Source organism: Carcharhinus amblyrhynchos, unplaced genomic scaffold, assembly GCF_965287045.1.
Source record: "Carcharhinus amblyrhynchos unplaced genomic scaffold, sCarAmb.v2.hapA scaffold_45, whole genome shotgun sequence".
Lineage (NCBI taxonomy): Eukaryota > Metazoa > Chordata > Chondrichthyes > Carcharhiniformes > Carcharhinidae > Carcharhinus > Carcharhinus amblyrhynchos.
This window is the reverse complement of record NW_027649786.1, coordinates 1,056,730-1,077,793: the sequence shown is the minus strand read 5'-3', so window position 1 is coordinate 1,077,793 and position 21,064 is coordinate 1,056,730. Positions and strand designations below refer to the sequence as shown.

Below are 21,064 nucleotides of genomic sequence, written 5' to 3'. Positions count from 1 at the left end.
GTCAAACACATTTACTTCCAGATTCTCTGGATGGTAATAGTGCATTGACTCTGTCAGCTAAGCTCAGATATTTCTTAACACAGGCAGCTATCCTGATTTATCAGGGAGTCTCCTCTGGTACAGAAACTACAATAGGATATCCAACAAAACATTGAAACAAGAGCAGACCTGTGCCTTGTTTCATCCGTTTAAGGAGCTATTATGTAACTATTTCCTGCTAACCCCAATGACAGGTCTAATTCGGACTCCAAAACTATTCAGGCTGATCCTGAGAATCCTTTAAGATTGGTTCAACTGAACTCTGACAAGACGCTGTGACTGAACACAGACACATCCGAGCAATCCCGAATACTATCAGATACTGACTCTGCATTGGGTTAACCCGAATGTTCCCAACACTCAGAAACCTCCTCACTCCAACAAGTGAACAGTTTTCCTCAAGGCCTCGGTGTTATATTTTCACAGCCTATTTCACCTGTCATTCTGAACAGTATATTTCAGATTCTCACATTCAGAGCTCAGGCACGGGAACACTGCCGAGCTGAATGGGCTGATGGTGAAATTTGGACACAAGCTGCCCACAATTTGTCAATGAAGTTTCATTTATGGAAGAATCTGTGACCGGCACTCCCATCAGGCAAAACTCTTGTGTTTGGTCCCTGATGGGGCCATCTGGGCAAACCTAACTTCCACTTTAAAATGAGTAAAGCCACAGGAGGTCCATGAGGAGGACCTACAGAATTCTGAAGGGATTTGATAGGGTGGATACTGAGAGATAGATTCCGCAACCAGCGGAAACAAAAATGAAGGGGCACAGTCTCAGGATAAGGGGCCGATCATTTAGGACTGAGATGAGAAGAAATTTCTTCACTCAAAGAGTTCTGAATCTTTGTAATTCTCAATCCCAGAGGTTGTAGTGCTTCATTTGAGAACTTTTTAGGCTGGGATAGATAGATTTATAGTTTCTCAGGGAATTAAGGAGTATGGAGAGGAGGGGATAATGGATTTCAAAACCTAAGATTATCCGTGATCATACTGAATGGCAGAGCAGTTTCAACAGGCCACCTGGTCTAGTCCTGCTCCTATTTCTTGTGTTCCTGTATCAACTGCATTTAAAATGTCTGTAAAACACTTGCTATGACGTTATTTACAGATTAAGTCATGGAGAAAGACTGAGAGAAAGAACATTTCGGACAGAGTGAATTAATTCCTGTCTAATTTGTTTGTGTTTTCAGAGTGGAAGCGAATTTGTGAATGTGAAGGTAAGACCTTTATTATTGTAAAACACAATAAGAAAGAATAAATCAATACAAAACCTGAAACTGTTTCAAAACACTGACAGCTTAAAAAATAAACCAGACCAGGCCCAACAATCTTCAGCTTCTTCATCAATTACCTTCCCTACATCATAAGATCAGAAGTAGGGATGTTTGCCAATGATTTCACAATGTTCAGCACCATTCGTGACTCCCCAGATACTGAAGCAGTCCATGTTCAAATGTGACAAGATCTGGGCTTGGGCTGGTAAATGGCAAGTAAGTGCCACACAAATGCCAGGCAATGATCACCACCAATAAAAGACACTCTAACCACTGCCCCTTGACATTCAATGGTGTAACCATCACTGAGTCCCCCACTGTCAACATCCTTGGGGTTACCATTGACAGAAACTGAACTGGACTCACCACATAAACACAATGGCTACAACAGCAGGTCAGAGGCTCGAAATACTGCGGTGAGTAACTCACCTCCTGACTCCCCAGTGCGTATCCACCATCTACAAGGCACAACTCAGGAGTGTGATGGAACACTCCCCACTTGCCAGGATGGCCAGCTCCAACAACACTCAAATAGCTTGACATCATCCAGGACAAAGCAGCCTGCTTGATTGGCACCACACTTACTAACATTCAATCCCTCTACCACCAACGCTCAGTAACATCAGTGTGTACTATCTACAAGATGCATTGCAGCAATTCACCAAAGATCTTTAGACAGCACCTTCCAAACCCACGACCACTTCCACCTAGAAGGACAAGGGCAGTAGATAAATGGGAACACCACCACATGCAAGTTCCCCTCTAAGCCACTTACCATCCTGACTTGGAAATATGTCGTGGGTCAAAATCCTGGAATTCCCTCCCTAACGGCAACCCACAGAACATGGACTGCAGCAATTCAAGAAGGCAGCTCACCACCACCTTCTCAAGGCAACTAGAGATGGACAATGAAACCAAAAGAGAAAATGCTGGAAAATCTCAGCAGGTCTGGCAGCATCCATACTCCTCACAGATGCTGCCAGACCTGCTGAGATTTTCCAGCATTTTCTCTTTTGGTTTTCAGATTCCAGCATCCACAGTAATTTGCTTTTATATACAGATGGTCAATAAATGCTGGCCAGCCAGCGATGCCCATGAATCAATTTAAAAAAAGCTGGAAAATTGTCTTCAGTAAAGATCCAACATAAAGGCCACAGTTTCATTGTGACCAAACAAGTGAAATTCATTTTGCATTAAATTTCAGAACTTTTAATTGTTGTTTTGAGATCTGATTCCACATTTTAGTTTGTTTGAATTCTCTCCCATATGAAATTGAAAAAGAATTAGTTACAATGGGAGAGCAGTGGGACAGACATTAACTTGTTCTGAATGATGCAGCTTCCATGTCCAATGTTGTAATTTAAAGGAAACAGGGTGGATGCTGAAAGGATGTTTCCCCTTGTGGGAGAGACTGGAACTCGGTGACACAGTTTAAAAATAGGGGGTTTCCCATTTCAACCGGAATGAGGAGTTATTTTTTCTCCTCCAGAGAGCAGGAGAGACAAGATCGTTGAATACTTTTAAGGCAATGTTAGATTCTTCACTAGAACCAAAGAACCATAGAAAATTTACAGCTCAGAAACAGACCTTTTTGGCCCTTCTTGTCTGTGCCGAACCATTTTTTTGCCGAGTCCCACTGACCTGCACTTGGACTATATCCCTCCACACCCCTCTCATCCATGTACCTGTCCAAGTTTTTCTTGAATGTTAAAAGTAACCCCGCATTTACTTTATCCGGCAGCTCATTCCACACTCCCACCACTCTCTGCGTGAAGAAGCCCCCACTAATATTCCCTTTAAACTTTTCTCCTTTCACCCTTAATCTATGCCCTCTGGTTTTTAGCTCCCCCAGCCTCAGTGGAAAAAGCCTGTTTGCATTCAGTCTGTCTACACCCATCAAAATCTTATACACCTCTATCAAATCTCCCCTCATTCTTCTATGCTCGAGGGAATAAAGTCCTAACCCATTTAATCTCTCTCTGTAACTCAGCAAAGCAAAACTAACAAAGATTATCGGGGATGGGTGGGCAGGAATGTGGAGCTGAGACCATAATCAGATCAGCAATGATCTGACTGAATAGCAGAGCATATTCGAGGGGCTGAATGGTCTCCTGTTCCTAATCCATATGTTTGTTTGTTCAGAACACCATTCCATTACATTTACCAACATTTTGAAGCATATTGTGATCCTTTGCTTTTCTCTGTATTTTTCTGTTTTTTATTTTATAGAACATAAGAAATAGGAGCAGGAGTAGGCCATCTAGCCCTTGAGCCTGCTCCGCCATTCAATAAGATCATGGCTGATCTGAAGTGGATCAGTTCCACTTTCCCCCATAACCCTTAATTCCCCTGTCTATCAGAAACCTATCTACCCGTGACTTAAATATATTCAGCGAGGTAGCCTGCACCACTTCAACGGGCAGAGAATTCCAGAGATTCACCACCCTTTGAGTGAAGAAGTTCTTCCTCAACTCTGATCTAAACTGCACCCACCACCCCCTGCTTATTTTGAGGCTGTGCCCTCTAGTTCTGCTATCCTTTCGAAGTGGGAAAAATCTCTTTACCTCTACCCGATCTATCCCCTTCATTATCTTACATGTCTCTTTAAGATCCCCCCTCAGCCTTCTAAACTCCAACGAGTACAGACCCAGTCGATTCAATCTCTCCTCATAAGCTAACCCTCTCATCTCCGGTATCAGCCCAATGAACCTTCTCTGCACTCCCTCCAAGGCCAATATATCCTTCTGCAAATGCAGCGACCAAAACTGCACGCAGTACTCCGGTTGCAGCCTCACCAGTACCCTGTACAGTTGCAGCAAGACCTCTCTGCTTTTATATTCTATCCCCCTCGCTATAAAGGCCAACATCCCATTTGCCTTCTTGATCACCTGCTGCACCTGCAGACTGGGTTTTTGCCATTCGTGCACAAGGACCCCCAGGTCCCTCTGCACCGTAGCATGCTGCAGCTTTTCGCCTTTTAAATAGTAATCCCTCCTACTATTATTTCTACCGAAGTGGATAACCTCACATTTGCTAACATTATACTCCATCTGCCAGGTCCTCGCCCACTCACAGCCTATCCAGATCTCTCTGCAGACTTTCCGCGCCTTCCACGCAATTTGCTTTTCCACTCACCTTCGTGTCATTAGCAAATTTCGTTACCCTACACTCAGCCCCCTCCTCCAGATCATCTATGTAAATGGTAAACAGTTAAGGCCCCAGCACCGATCCCTGCAGCACTCCACTAGTCACCAACTGCCAACCAGAATAGCACCCATTGATTCCAACTGTCTGCTTCCTATTAGACAGCCAATCCTCTATCCACGCTAACACCTTACCCCCAACTCCGTGCACCCTAACCTTTTGCAGCAACTTTTGTGAGGCACCTTATCAAACGCCTTTTGGAAATCTAAAAACACCACATCCACTGGTTCCCCTCTGTCTACCGCACTAGTCACAACCTCATAGAAATCCAATAAATCCGTTAAACATGACTTCCCCTTCACGAATCCGTGCTGCATCTGCTTGATCAAACCGTTCTTTTCTAGGTGCCTCGCTAATTCTTCTTTGATGACGGATTCCAGCATTTTTCCAACTACAGACATTAAACTAACTGGCCTATAATTCCCTGCCTTTTGTCTGCTACCTTTTTTTAAACAGCAGCGTAACATTAGCCATTTTCCAATCTTCTGGCACTTCCCCGGAGTCTAGTGAATTTTGATAAATAATTACTAAGGCGTCCGTATCACCTCTGCCATTTCTTTCAGAACCCTGGGATGCATTCCATCCGGTCCCAGGGACTTGTCTCCCTTCAGTCCCATTAGTCCATCAAGCACTACCTCTCTAGTGACAGTAATCGCATTAAGGACCTTATCTCCTACCATCCTTTAATATCCAGCAAGCTATTTGTGTCCTCCTCCGTGAAGACCGACACAAAAAAACATATTTAAAGTCTCAGCCATTTCCTCATCACCCACCGCTAAATCCCCCCCTCTCATCCTCCAAGGGTCCAACATTCACTCTGGCCAGTCTCCTCTTTATATATTTGTAAAAACTTTCACTATCTTTTTTATTATATTTAGAGCTAGTTTAGCTTCATATTCTATCTTTCCTTTCTTTATCGCTTTCTGAGTCATTCTTTGTTGTTTTTTAAATCTTTCCCAATCTTCTAATTGCCCACTATTTTTAGCCGCTCTGTACGCATTGACTTTTAATTTAGTACTCTCCTTTATTTCCTTCGATAACCACAGCCAGTTATCCCTTCTCCTCCAGTCCTTCTTTACCATCGGAATATATTTCTGCTGAGTACCGAAAAAGATCTCCTTAAAAATCCTCCACTGTTCCTCAGCCGTCCTACCACCCAATCTGTGTCCCCAATCTACATTCACCAATTCCGCTCTCATCTTATCATATTCCCCTCTGTTCAAACAGAGAGGACACAGGTTCGGGATCCTACTTTCTCATCCTCCATCTGCATCAGAAATTCAACCATACTATGATCACTCGTCCCAAGAGGATCCCTCACAAGAAGATCCCTAATTCTACCTGCCTCGTTACACAGTACCAGATCTAAGATAGCTCGTTCCCTCGTAGGTTCCGTAACAAACCGTTCAAGGAAACTATCCCAACAGCATTCCAAGAACTCTTCCTCAAGCCCACCGCGTCCGACTTGGGTCATCCAATCAATGTGCAGATTAAAATCCCCCACAATTATAGCCGCTCTGTTTCTGCACGCATCAATTATTTGTTTGTTTATAGCCCGCTCCACCTCAAAGTCGTTATTTGGGGGCCTATAGACCACACCCACCAGTGTCTTCCTCCCCTTACTATCCCTTATCTCCACCCACAACGATTCCACGTTTTGCTCTTTGGAGCCTATATCTTCTCTTACTACCGCCCTGATATTATCCTTTATTAATAGAGCTACCCCACCCCCTTTTTCCTCCCGTCTATCCTTCCTAAACACCTGATACCCCTGGATATTCAGCTCCCAGTCCCTGTCACCCTGCAACCACGTTTCCGTAATGGCCACTAGATCATATCCATTTGTGCTGATTTACGCCATCAGCTCATTCACTTTGTTTCGAATGCTTTGTGCACTCAGGTAAAGTGTCTTTATACCAGCCTTTATCTGGATCTTATTTATAGAAACGTTACTAACCTCTCTCTCATGCCCCCTACTCCTTTAATTAGCGGAACATCCTCAACATTTACCTGCTCCCGTACCCTCTACTTCAGATTTTGTAATTTCCCCCACCCCTACAACATCCCCCCCCCCCCCCCCACCGCACCTCCCCCAATTAGTTTAAAGCCCTATCTAGTTATACGATTCACCAGGACTCTGGTCCCAGCATGATTCGGATGAAGACCATCCCATCTGAACAGGTCCCATCTGCCCCAATAATGGTGCCAAAGCCCCCTAAATTCCAACCCATTCCTCCCAAACCAATCCTTCAGCCACACATTCATCTCCTTAATCCTATTTACCCTGCGCCAATTTGCACGTGGTTGAGGTAGTAATCCACAGATAACCACCTTGTCGGTTCTGCTTTTTAATTTGGTTCCCAGATTATCATACTCCCTCTGCAGATCCTTAGTTCCTATTTTGCCTATGTCGTTGGCACCCACATGAACCATGACGACCGGATTCTCACCCTCCCACTCCAGGTTCCTCTGCAGCCCAGATGAGACATCCTGGACCCGAGCACCAGGCAGACAACACACCCCTCGGTATTCTTTATCATTGTCACAAAGGACAGTGTCTATGCTCCTAACTACACTATCCCCAATTACCACTAATTCCTCTTTACTTCTTCCGCTTTGACCTCTGTCTGCACCACCTGTACCGTGGGCAGTTTGCTCGTCAACATTGCAGTCCTCGCTCTTGTCCACACTGGGAGCAAGAATCTCAAACCTGTTGTGCAGATTCAGGGGCTGAGGCTTTTGGGTTTTCCCCCTCCTTCCTCCCTTCAGCAACTCCCTCTTGTTCCTGACTCTGAGTTTATCAGTTTAGGGGGTGTGACTTTCTCTTGTAACACATTATCCAGGTTACACTCCCCCTCCCTGATGAGCCTCAGTGTCTGAAGCTCAGAGTTCAGCTCGTCTACTTTGAGCTGGAGCTCTTCAAGCAACCAGCACTTACTGCAGACATGGTCACTGGGAAGGACCTTGGGGTCCACCAGCTCCCACATCATACAGAAACAGCACATCACATTTCCCTCCATCTCAGTCACCGAGTGTATTCTAAACCCAAAGAATTTAAACTTATCTTGCCCTTTTCGCCCAAGCCCTGTGAGCCAAAGCCCTTACAGTTCACTCTGCTCCCTTCTCACTCCACTGACCTGTAACTACCCTGCCCTCTGAAGTAGGCGAGCAAACCGCTCTGTTAGATAAAACTGCTTAACAAAAAAGTTTCAAAGCAATGAAACTGGATGGATTACCCAGCATCGACTGGGCACCGGAAATGACAACGCTGTCAACACTGCAAAGTCCTCACAAACATCTGGGATTAGTGTGAAAATTGCGAGAGCTGTCTCATAGACTGGTCAAGCAACAGTCATACTCATGGGACCATACGTTACTGACAATGTCCCAGACACTGGGGAGGCAGTGGTGTAGTGGTATTGTCACAGGACTGGTAATCCAGAAACCCAGGGGGATCTGGGTTCAAACCATGGCAGAGAGTGATACTTAAATTCAAACAAAAAATCTGGAATTAAAAGTCTAATGATGACCATGAAATCATTGTCAATTCTTGGAAAAACCCATTTGGTTCACTCCTGTCCTTAAGGGAAAGAGATCTGCCGTCCTTACCCGCTCTGGCCTACATGTGACTCCAGAGCCATAGCAATGTAGTTGCCTCTTAACTGCCTCTCCAAAATGGCCAAGCAAGCCACTCAGTTCAAGGGCAGTTAAGGATGGGCCACAAATGCTGTCCCAGCCAGTGACGTCCTCTTCCCATAAATTAATTTAAAATACAATCCCCATCCCTGGATATGTCCTGTTCCACTGGCAGGACAGACCCAGCAAAGGTAACACATTCAGGAGGAATTTGCACTGACAATCCTCAACATTGACTCTGAGCCCCATGTCGTCTCATAGCATCAGGTCACACACAGGAAAGAAAATCTCTTGCACAAGGAAACTTGTGCTCCAAATGCACCACCCCAGGCCCCCCCTCTCAGCTGGTGAATCAGTACTCCCCCATGTTGAACACCACTTGGGGTAGCACTGAAAGTGGCAAGGGGCAAAATGTACTCTGGGTGGGCTCTTCAATGTCCATCACCAAGTGGCTCTGTGGTACCACCACAGTCCAGGCTAGCCTGGTCCTAAGGGGCAAAGCTGCTAGACTGGGACAGGTGGTGAGAGAACCAACAAAAGGGAAAAACTTATTAACCTCACCCTCATCAACCTGCCTGTCGCAGCTCCAGGCGTACCTGAAAGTGAGGTGTCATCCTGGTGAAACTACAACACAGGATGACTTGCATATTAAACATCATAAGCAGCAAGTCATAGACAGAGCTAAGCAATTACAGAATCAATGGGTCAGATCTAACCTCTGCAATCCTGCCACATCCAGTCGTGAATAGTGGTGATAATTAAACAACTTACTGGAGGAAGAGGCTGTACAAACATCTCCATCCTCAATGATGGGGAATCCAGCACATCAATGCAAAAGATAAGGCTGATGCATTAGCTACAATATTCTGAGTGATAATCCATCTCAGTCTCCTCCAGAGGTCGAAGAACATAAGAAATAGGAGCGGGAGTAGGCCATCTAGCCCTTCGAGCCTGCCCCGCCATTCAGTAAGATCATGGCTGATCTGAAGTGGCTCAGTTCCATTTTCCCGCTTTCTCCCCATAACCCTTAATCCCCTTGCCTACCAAAAACCTATCTACCCGTGACTTAAATATATTTAGCGAGGTAGCCTCCACCACTTCAACAGGCAGAGAATTCCAGAGATTCACCACCCTTTGAGTGAAGAAGTTCCTCCTCAACTCCGTTCTAAACTGCGCCCCCCCCCCCCCCCCCTTATCTTGAGGCTGTGTCCTCTAGTCCTGCTGTCCTTTCTGAGCGGGAAGAATCTCTCTACCTCTACCCTATCCATCCCCTTCATTATCTTATACGTCTCTATAAGATCCCCCCTCATCCTTCTAAACTCCAACGAGTACAAACCCAGTCGATTCAACCTCTCTTCATAGTTCAACCCCCTCAACTCCGGTATCAGCCTAGTGAACCTCCTCTGCACTCCTTCCAAGGCTAAAATATCCTTGCGCAAGTGCGGCGACCAAAACTGCACACAGTACTCCAGCTGCGGCCTCACCAGTGCCCTGTACAGTTGCAGCAAGACCTCCCTGCTTTTATATTCTATCCCCCTCCAGTTTGATTGGAATCCAATCTGCAAACACTCACTCACTCCACCACCGACAAACAAATTTCACCCGAGTTTACCATCGACAAGGTGCACTGCAGGAACTCAGCAAGGTTCCATAGGCAACACCTTGCAAACTTCCAAAAATAAGAGGTCTCTTTTTTAAAATCGAGATAAGGAAATTATTTTTCTGAGAGTCAGGAGTCTGTATTCTGTTTTCCAGAATGCATTGGAGGCTGGGTCATTGAATTTATTCTCAGCTGAATTTGATAGATTTCTGATTGACAAGGGAGTCATTATGGGGGTGGGGATGCAGACATGAAAGTAGAGTTGAGACCACAATCAGATCAGTGAGAATGTTGTTGAATGATGGAGGAGCCTCGAGGGGCTGAATGGCCTACTCCTGCTCCGAGGTCCTATACCAACTTATGTTACTTTATAGCCCTGTGTACCCATCCACAGAGTGTACAATATGTACTGAATTGATGAGACAGATAATAACAATGGCATGTGTGGAGTTGCTAACACAAAACACACATTCACAAATCTTCTTTTGAAAAAATATTATTGTTTTCATAACAGTATATAAAGGCTTCAGACAGGCCAGTAAAGAATCAAACACAACAGCTTCAGCACCTCTTAAGTTGTGCAAATGAACACAATCACTGAAAGAATAATTTATTATAACCACTTAAGGATGTCAATCAAGAAAAGTCAACCTTTATGTCCAGGTGTGAAAACAGAACCCCACTGAGATAATCCTTTTGTGAGTCTGGGCTCTCAGCCAATTGGGCTGTAGAAACCATAATATTTTTTGAAAAGACGATTAGTGAATAGGTGTTTTATTTCTGAGCAGTTCCACACATGTCATTGCTACTGTATGGCTCATTGATTCTGTACATAGTCTACACTGGGTTAATGGGCATTGAAGGGCCATTGAGTTCACATGGGTGGATGGGAGGAGTGAGTTGGCACTGAGAATGGAATGGAGTGAGGGGCGAATGGTAGGTGCATGGAAGGATCATGGGGGCACAGCTAAGACTCTTTTACTTTATCTGTCCCCGAATCCTGACTGTCACAGCTTCTCTGTGGGGCCGTGGACCATAAGTAATGGAGAGACTGGCCCAACTCAACAAAAATTAGGGAGGGCTATGAGATGCCTGACTCCACAATGGATCTGGCAAGATGCTACTCACAACCTTATCCTGTATCAGCAAAGAACTGGGGGGGGGGGTGGGGGGATGCTGTGAATGGGGCAGGAATCCCAGCATCAAATCAATGTTTTAGTTTCTTCAGTTCCCCTGTTGCTCTGTGTCTAGTAACTTTACCAATCTCTTAATTTATTCTGTGCATCTTTACCCAGTGATTGGGCTTTCTACAAAGTCCACAGTTTGATCCTCAGGTGGGACATTTCCTTCTGCCAGTGAACTCATGTGGACATTCACAGCTCTTATCTTTCTGTCTGGTTTGCAGCCTTTTGTAGATGTTTCACTGCTGCCTTTCCCGTAATTTAACTGAATACCAGCTGTTTGGATAGTCAGCGTCTTCATATCTCTGCTCCTGTTTCCATGTACTCTGGCAATGTCTACAGCCTCTGATATTCTGAGCTTGTTCTTTCTAATCAGATCTTTTTATACATCAGGCTGTGTAGAATCGCAAATGAGCTGATCTCCCAACTTTCATCGCTTTCTCTGAATTTACATTTTCTGGCCACGTTTCTCAGTCTCATTCAGAAATTATCAACAGGTTCACGTCAAGATTTGAACTTCACATTGGTGAATCCATTGGTTTGACTTTGGCTGAAGATGAGTGCTGAATTGTTTTTAAGGTGAAAAGTTCTTAGCTGTGTCCCCATGATCCTTCCATGCACCCATCATTCCCCCACCTCACTCCATTCCATCTCAGTGCCAACTCACTCCTCCCATCCACCCATGTGAACTCAATGGCCCTTCAATGCCCATTAACCCAGTGTGGACTACGTACAGAATCAATGAACCGTACAGTAGCAATGACAGACGGGGAACTCCTCACTCATCTTCCAGTTGCTGGGAAGATGAATCCTTTCTGTCCTGCCCATAAAGGATGTAGCTGACCCTTTCCTCTTCACTATAGTGTCTTTTAGAAACTTACTGAATGTCAATCTGCACAAAACAAAATTTCACAAATGTCTCCAACAACATCATCAGCCTCCCATTTCATCCTGATCTGAAGCTGTGAGCTCATTGCTGTGGCAGTAATCATTTCATTCTCCTGCACTTCAGTCAGTTTGTTCTCTCTGCTATGAATTCAAGTTGATTTTTCTCAATCTAATTCAACATTCATTTTGTTTATACTGATTGAGTTTTACTCACACACTCTGGCTGCCATCTTATGGTTCCCAGAATGTGAAAGAATTACACTTTGTCTCAGCTCCAATATTTGAGTTTAAAAGTGTATTTCTCCTGATCTCTGTGTGTGTCACTGTCACTTTGGTGCACTGACTGTCAGACAGTAGTGAGTGACGTGGTATTCTGGATAAGCATGTTTACCAAGGTGTTAAAATATAAGAACATAAGAAATAGAAGCAGGAGTAGGCCATCTAGCCCCTCGAGCCTGCTCCGCCATTCAGTAAGATCATGGCTGTTCTGATAGTGGGTTCAGTTCCACTTACCCCCTACTTCCCATAACCCTTAAATCCCTTATTGGATAAAAATCTATCTGTCTGTGACTTAAACACATTTAACGAGGTAGCCTCTACTGCTTCATTGGGCAGAGAATTCCAAAGATTCACTACCCTCTGAGAGAAAAAGTTCCTCCTCAACTCTGTTCTAAATTAACTCCCCTGTATTTTGAGGCTATGCCCCCTAGTTCTTGTTTCCATTGTAAGTGGAAATAACCTCATTGCTTCTACCCTGTCCAGCCCCTTCATTATCTTATATGTCTCTAGAAGATCTCCCTTCAACCTTCTAAACTCCAAAGGGTACAAGCCCAGTCTACTCAATCTCTCCACATAAGCTAACACCCTCATCTCCAGAATCAACCTGGTGAACCTTCTCTTTACCCCCTCCAAAGCTAATATATCCTTTCTTAAATAAGGGGACCAAAATTATACACAATACTCTAAGTGCAGCCTCACCAGTGCCCTCTTCAGTTGCAGCATGACCTCCCTGCTTTTATATTCTATCCCCCTCGAGATAAAGGCCAACATTCCATTCGCCTTCTTGATCACCTGCTGCACCTGCAACTGGGTTTTTGTGATTCATGCACAAGGACCCCCAGGTCCCTCTGCACAGTAGCATGTTGTAATTTTTCACCGTTTAAATAATAGTCCATTTTACTATTATTCCTTCCAAAGTAGATAACCTCACACTTAGCAACATTATACTCCGTCTGCCAGATCCTTGCCCACTCAGCCTATCCAAATCTCTCTGCAGACTTTGTGTTTTCCACTCGTCTTTGTATCATTTGCAAACTTTGTTACCCTACACTTGGTCCCCTCCTCCAGATCGTCTATGTATATGGTAAATAGTTGAGGCCCCAGCACCTGTCCCTGCGGAATGCCACTCGTCACTTATTGCCAACCAGAAAAGCACCTATTTATTCCAACTCTCTGCTTTCTGGTAGATAGCCGATCCTCAATCCACGCTAACACTTTACCCCCAACTCCGTGTACCTTTATCTTATGCAGCAACCTTTTGTGAGGCACCTTATTGAATGCCTTCTGGAAATCTAACTACACCACGTTCACCGGTTTCCCTCAGTCAACTGCACTCGTTATATTCTCAAAAAATTCCAGTAAATTAGTCAAACATGACTTTCCCTTCATGAATCCATGCTGCGTCTGCTTGATTGAACCATTTTTTTCCAGGTGTCCTGCTATTTCTGCCTTAATGATAGATTCCAGCATTTTCCCAACTACAGATGTTAAGCTAACCCGCCTGTAGTTACCTGCCTTTTGTCTACCTCCTTTTTTAAACAGTGGCATTACATTCGCTGTTTTCCAATCAGCTGGCACCTCCCCAGAGTCCAGTGAACTTTGATAAATTACAACAAATGCATTTGCTATTACTTCTGCCATTTCTTTTAATACCCTGGGATGCATTCCATCCAGACCAGGGGACTCGTCTCCCTTTAGTCCCATTAGCCTACCGAGCACTACCTCTTTAGTAATAGTGATTGTTTTAAGGTCCTCATCTCCCTACAGTCCCATGACCATCAATTATTAGTATGTTATGTGAAGACCGACACAAAAAACTTGTTTAAGGCCTCGGCCATTTCCTCGTTTCCCATTATTAAATCTCGTCTTCTAAGGGTCCAACATTTACTTTAGCCACTCTTTTCCGTTTTATATATTTGTAAAACCTTTTACTATCAGTTTTTATATTTTGTGCTACTTTCCTTTCATAATCTATCTTTCCTTTCTTTATTGATTAGTAGTTCTTTGTTGTTTTTTAAAGCTTTCCCAATCTTCTAGTTCCCCACTAATTTTGGCCACTCTGTATGCATTGGTTTTTAATTTGATACTTTCCTTTATTTTCTTAATTATCCATGGCTGGTTATCCCTTTTCATACATTCCTTCTTTTTCACTGGAATATATTTTTGCTGGCTACTGAGAAAAATCTCCTTAAAAATCCACCACTGTTCCTCAACTGTCCCACCAATTAGTCTGTGTTCCCAGTCTACATTAGCCAACTCCGCCCTCATCCTATTGTAATCCCCCTTGTTCAAGCAGAGGACACTGGTTTGGGACGCTACTTTCTCACCCTCCATCTGTATTAGAAATATTGTGATCACTCATTCCAAGAGGATCCCTCACAAGGAGATCATTAATTTTACCTGTCTCATTACACAGGACCAGATCCAAGATAGCTTGCTCCCTCGTAAGTTCTGTAACATACTGTTCGAGGAAACTATCGCGACAGCATTCTAAGAACTCTTCCTCAAGTCCACCGCATCTGACTTGAGTTGACCAACCAACATGGAGGTTAAAATCCCCCATGGTTGTTGCTGTTCCATTTTTACATGCATCTGTTATTTGTTTGTTTATAGCCCGCCCCACCTTGAAGTTATTATTTGGGGATTATACACTACGTCCACCAGTGACTTTTTCCCCTTACTATTCCTTATCTTCACCCACACTGATTCCACATTTTGCTCCTTAGAGCTTATATCGTCTCTCACTGCTGCCCTGATGTTATCCTTAATTAACAGAGCTACCCCACCTCCTTTTCCTTCCTGTCTGTCCTTCCGAATTGTCTGATACCCCTGGATTCCCAGTCCTGGTCACCCTGCAACCATGTTTCGTAATGGCCACTGATTTGTGCTGTCAACTCATTCACTTTGTTTCGAATGCTGCGTACATTCAGGTAAAGTGTCTTTATGTTAGTCTTTCTTACCTGGACCCGATTTGTTAGTGCATTCCTTTGTTTGCACGCTCTGTCCCTTCCTGTCACAGACTGGTTATTCTTCCCCAGACCATCTCCCTGCACTGTGTTGACACCTTCCTTCTCCTGCCTGTCACCTTTTTGACTCTGCCTGAGGTTAGATTCCTGCCACCTTCTATACTCTCTGTTCTACTACGTGCTCTGGAAACTTTACAAACCTCTCCTGAGCCCTCGGCTCCTTTAACTAGTTGAAAGTCCTCATCATTAACCTGCATTCCTACCCTCTCCTTTACCTTTGATTTTCTAATTCTCCAAACAACTGAACTCTCCCCCCAACTATTTAGTTTAAAGCCTTATCTACAGCCCTAGTTATACGATTCGCCAGGACTCTGGTCCCAGCACGATTCAGATGAAGACCATCCCATCGGAACAGGTCCCCTCTTCCCCAGTACTGGTGCCAATGTCCCATGAATTCAAACCCATTCCTCCCACACCAATCTTTGAGCCACGTATTTACCTCCTTAATCTTATTGACCTTGTGCCAATTCGCTCGTGGCTCAGGTAGCAATCCAGAGATTATTACCATTTTGGTTCTGCTTTTTAATTTTGCTCCTTGCTTTTCATATTCCCTCAGTAGAACCTCTGTTCCTGTTCTACCTGTGTCGTTGGTACCTATGTGGACCACAACTGGATTTTTACCCTCCCACTCCAAGTTCCTCTGCAGCCCAGATGAGATATCCTGAACCCAAGCACCAGGCAAGCAACACAACCTTCGGGATTCTCGATCCTGGTCACAGAGAACTGTGTCAATGCCCCGAACTATACTATCCCCAATTACAACTACATTTCTTTTTTCTCCCCCCACTTGAACGGCTCCCTGTACCACGATGCTGTGGTCAGTTTGCTCATCCTCCCTGCAGTCCCCGTTCCTGTCCACACAGACAGCAAGAATCTCAAACCTGTTGGACAGGTTCAGGGACTGAGTTTCCTGGAACTCTACCTCCTGGATCCCTCTACCTGCCTCATTCGCAGCCACACCCTCTTGTCCCTGACCACTGGCTGAATTCAAGTTATTTAGTCTAAGGGGTGTGACTGCTTCCTGAAACACAGCGTCCAGGTAACTCTCCCCCTCCCTGATGTGTCGCAGTGTCCGAAGCTCAGAATCCCGCTCATCAACCCTGAGCCGGAGTTCCTCACGCAACCAACACTTACTGCAGACATGCTCACTGGGAACCACAATGGGGTCCGCCAGCTCCCACATCATGCAGGAACAACACATCACCTGACCCTCCATCCTTATTTTATTTACTTAGTTTTTAAGTTTAACTAAGAACTAAACCTACCCTGCCTCACCTGTTTCTGCCTAAGCCCGTTGAACCAAAGCCCTTCAGCCCTCACTCTGCTATCTGCTCACTCCACTGTCCGCTAACGATGCTGCCCACTGGATAGTGCGGCCTGCTTTTTAAACCTCCCGCGTGCTTAAAAAAAGTTTTAAAATCTTTCCCAGGTCACCCCGTGGCCGGCCTACTTCCGCTTTTCACTTAAACCAGCGGAAAAAGAAACCCCGCGATAAAGTAAGGAAAAAAGTCAATCCCTTCCCCTTTTTACTCCAGCCACACATCGCTCCTCTCTGCCTTGCTCTGGTCGAACAATGAGAATCAAAATCATTTTGGAATAAAGTAACAATATAACAACATCCTGACAGTCTTTAACATGAAGAAGGGGACAGAATCTTTCCAATATCTCCTTCATCCTCTCTCTCCCTTCAGCCGGTTTTCAGTTTCTGATGTTTATCACTGAACCTCATTTGGAGAAAGTCAGAAATGTCTTTAATCTGATATCTGTCATAAACGGTCGCAGTTTTCTTTATATAAACACCATGAATGCAATGAAAGCAAAGTGTTCTGAGAAATTCAAAACTGAATTTTGACCGAATATCTTCAAAGCTTCACAACTGAAGCTTATCTTTTATAAAAACAAACTCTCTGGTACATTTCACAACAGCAAAACTAAATTCAAGCTCTGAAAAATAACAAATTTTAAATTGGCAGCATTAAAGGAAATGAAAGAAAGAGTTAATGACTTATAGCTGTGCAGAGCAGGGTGTATACTGCCAACACACAGAGAATTTTCTGGAGACAGACTTTCATTCTGCAGACAGAAACTTTCCATCCATTCTCACACACACACACACACACTGAAAACAAAATCTAATTGCCTTTCGTATGAGCTTCTCCCGGATAGTTGAGATGAGCTGTGAGTTTCGGGTCATCCATTCTGTTTACCTTAATGTTTTTCCCACATTGCAGTAAAGTCCAGCTGGTTATTCTGACACTAGATCCTGTTCCTTCTGTGGTTTTTGTGTCTAACAATAGTTGGATTGGATTGTGGTGGGTCAGTAATGTAAGAGACTGGGTGTGGGTGAAAACAGTAAAATGTTTCATTGTCCAACAGCTCACTAACAGATGTCCCTCACAGGTGGAAAATCCCTTTTCCAGGTCTGCTGGGACTCTGCTCACATCGGTTCCTGGTCACAAGTGACTGTTTGTTTCCTGCAGAAGGACTTCACTGAAACTGATGTCAGTGGCTGCAGCTTCCAGATAAAAGTCCTTGTCGGGATCCACAGCTCCCAGAGCTGGGCCAGTCTGCAAGTCCATTTTCAGTTTAATGAAAGCCTTTTCACATTTGTCATCTCAGTCCCAATACTCCCTGTTCCACGAGAGAGGCTACTGCCTTTTCCAGCTCTTTCTCCACGACCTTAAGGAAAGTCGGTTGGTTTAGCGGCTGGGACACGGGGTGGGATGATTTTCCGCAAAAACAAAGCTCCCAACAGGCGGGAATACGGGAGATTTTCCCATCTGTTTTTTGGGCGAGTTTAGTTGAATGAATTTGCGGCACTGAGTGTATCACAGAGTCAAGGGATTTCCGTTGGTGGGGCGAGTGCACATGCACTGATTTCTCAGTCTGCCGGGAGATTGGTTGACAAGCGCATCCCCCCCTCACCTCCCCCGGTTGCCTGATGGTCAGACCCGGTATCTGTTGGCCTCCCGATGACCGGACCCGGCCTCTGATCGCCGATCCGGCACCCCGATGGCCACCATCTCACTAAAACCCATGTCCACTTTGTCTGGAGGGGGTCCCACCCTAAAACCTTAGGGTTTGGATATCGCTCCAGCCCCTGTATCAGCTGTAAATCTTCCCAATATAATGGATCCTCCTGTTGATCATAGGAGAGGGTGAATCTACTCCCGTGTTAGACACTCCTGTCTCGACTACCTTTCTCTCCCTCCACTATAATATCTACACATTGTCTATCACACATCATACCTGAGTGGACAAGGATACTCAGGCTGGGTACAGTCCCTTCCTGCTGAATTTCCCGGGACACCCTCTCCCTGGGCCACATGGACCTGACCCTGGGGAGTGTTTTCGTGCTGACACCATTTCATTCATCTGTGGGATTTCTGGAAACTCGGGGTGTTTGTCTCGGGTGTCTCTTGACTCCGAGTCCCCTGACTCTGGCCCTTCATTGGTTTCCTCCACTCTCGGACAAACTGTCCACTTCCCCCACAATTGAAACAGGTCGGGATGATCTGCTTTTCCCCGGGTTTAAAGCGCTTCCCCTCTCGCTGCCCCCTCGGTGGGGCCCCGTCATCAGTGACTGGAGTTTCCCTCCGCTGTACAAGGGGAGCCACAGGTTTTGGTGGATCAGGGGCTTCTAACAGGGGCTGCCGGACTGTCCGGTTTCTAACTCACTATCCCTCAAACTGAGGAACACTCACTTCTCCAACCAGCCCCGGGGACACGGCACAGACTAAACCACCATTGACTTGACTCTCTCGCTCTTTAATCCGTCTCTTGTATTCAGCACGGTCCAAGTGTGGCTGCTTGTTTCTGTAACAACCTGATGTTGCCTTCACTCCATCTCTCTCTGTCTGTCTCTCTCTGTCTCTCTCTCTCTCTCTCTCTGTCTCTCTCTCTCTCTGTCTCCCACTCTGTCTCTCTCTGTCTGTCTCTGTCTCTCTCTCTCTCTGTCTCTCTCTCTGTCTCAATCTGTCTCTCTCTCTGTCTCTCTCTCTCTCTGTCTCCCACTCTGTCTCTCTCTCTCTGTCTCTCTCTGTCTCTCTGTCTCAATCTGTCTCTCTCTCTGTCTCTTTCTCTCTCTGTCTCCCACTCTGTCTCTCTCTCTCTGTCTCTCTCTGTCTCTCTCTCTGTCTCTCTGTCTCAATCTGTCTGTCTCTCTCTGTCTGTCTCTCTCTGTCTCTCTCTTTGTCTCTGTCTGTCTCTCTCTGTCTCTCTCTCTGTCTCTCTCTCTCTCTCTGTCTCTCTCTGTGTTTCATGTCCCTGTTCTCCCAGTCCAGCTTTCTCTCTCTTGCAGCCATTGGACAGGATGGCAGGTCCCTCCGGGTCGCATCAGGACACAGGAGGGGAGGCACCTTCAGGGGTCACATTCGTGTCACCAGCAGACGAGCCCCCCTCTCTCTGCCTGTCGCTCTGTCTCTCTCTCTGTTTCTCTTCCATCGTTTTCACAGATCCCTCATTCAGTTCTCCTGGGGTCTGGCCCCGCCCCCAACCTGACCCCGCCCCCAGCCTGGCCCCGCCCCCAGACTCCCTCCGGCTCCGGCCCCACCCCCAGCATTGACCCGCCCCTGACCATGCCACGCCCCCCCATTGAGGCCCTGCCCCCAGCCTGCACCCGCCCCCGAGTAGCCCCGCCCCTTACCGTGGCTCCGCCCCCAGCCGGTCTCCATTTCTCTCTCTCTGGAACGGGGTTTCCTCAGTCTCACTGCAGGGTGTGGTGTCCGGGTAAAACCTTCCCCCCGGGCAGTGTCTTCCCCTTTCCCCTGTGCGCTGTTTAAACTCTTCCCCGGGGGATGAATTTCTAATTCTGGATCATTGCTGATTTTCCCAATCACTAACCGGCTGTGAAAGTTACAGTGAGTCTGACTAACATTTTATCCGTGTCCATCTGTTCCCAGCTCCAGTCACCTTCGACCCTAATACAGCCAGTCCTTACCTTCTCCTGTCTGAGGACCTGAGCACCGTGAGATACACCGGGAAACGGCAGCAGCTCCCCGACAATCCGGAGAGATTTGATCTCTGGCCCTGTGTCCTGGGATCAGAGGGATTCACATCAGGAAAACATTCCTGGGAGGTGGAGGTGGGAAACAACACTGAGTGGGATGTGGGTGTGGCCAAGGAATCCATCAGTAGGAAGGGGCAAATCACCCTGAATCCAGATAACGGATTCTGGACAATGATACTCTGGGAGGGGAATGAATACTGGGCTTGTGAGAAACCATGGAAACGTTTAGATCTGAGTGTGAATCCGAGAAAGATTCGAGTCTGTCTGGATTATGAGGGAGGGAAGGTGTCCTTTTATAACTCGGATAACAAGTCCCATATCTACACTTTCACTGGTACATTCACTGAGAAACTCTATCCTTATTTCAGTCCAGGTCTCACTGATGGGGGTAAAAACACAGAACCCCTGAAAATCTGTCCCCGGACAGTAACAATCCAGGAGGATGAGGGTTTTAACCCTTCATCCAAATAAAGACAGTTTCTTGTCGGTGGGGGTGGGGTTTGTTCCTCTGTGGAAGAGGGGTTGGGGTCCTTCGCAGATCCTGCCCCCCTCCCATTATCACACACTGTCAGCGGGGGGGTCGTCCATTCCTTGGGAGGGTGAGACGGATCCCTCCGGTCCGGCCTGTAACTCCCGGGGATGTGTGAGGACCCCTGCCTGAGGGAGGGCCGGAGGATCCACTCGATATAATCCAGTCACTCGTCACCAAGTCGGACACACTGGAGGCTGGGACGGGCGAGGTCGATGAGGCTGAGCCCACCCGGACACGGGCTGATATCCCCCAGGACCTGCTCGGCCTGATCGAGGAATCGATTAAAAAGACCCCACACACTGGGTCACTGGGTGGGAGAGGGGAAGGCCCCACACACTGGGTCACTGGGTGGGGGAGGGGAAGGCCCCACACACTGGGTCACTGGGTGGGG

General features: G+C 46.0%; 1 protein-coding gene across 1 annotated transcript in view; it reads left to right on the top strand.

Annotated features, from left to right (window-relative positions):
- The window catches only part of LOC145337234 (butyrophilin subfamily 1 member A1-like), a 68,263-nt gene extending 47,640 nt beyond the window's left edge, over positions 1-20,623 (top strand). The window contains exons 8-9 of the mRNA XM_080182026.1: positions 1,236-1,262; positions 20,035-20,623. Of these exons, the coding sequence (XP_080038152.1) occupies positions 1,236-1,262; positions 20,035-20,612 (605 nt within the window). The 3' untranslated portion in view covers positions 20,613-20,623. The remainder of the gene's footprint in view (positions 1-1,235; positions 1,263-20,034) is intronic.
- The last annotated feature ends 441 nt before the right edge of the window (positions 20,624-21,064 follow it).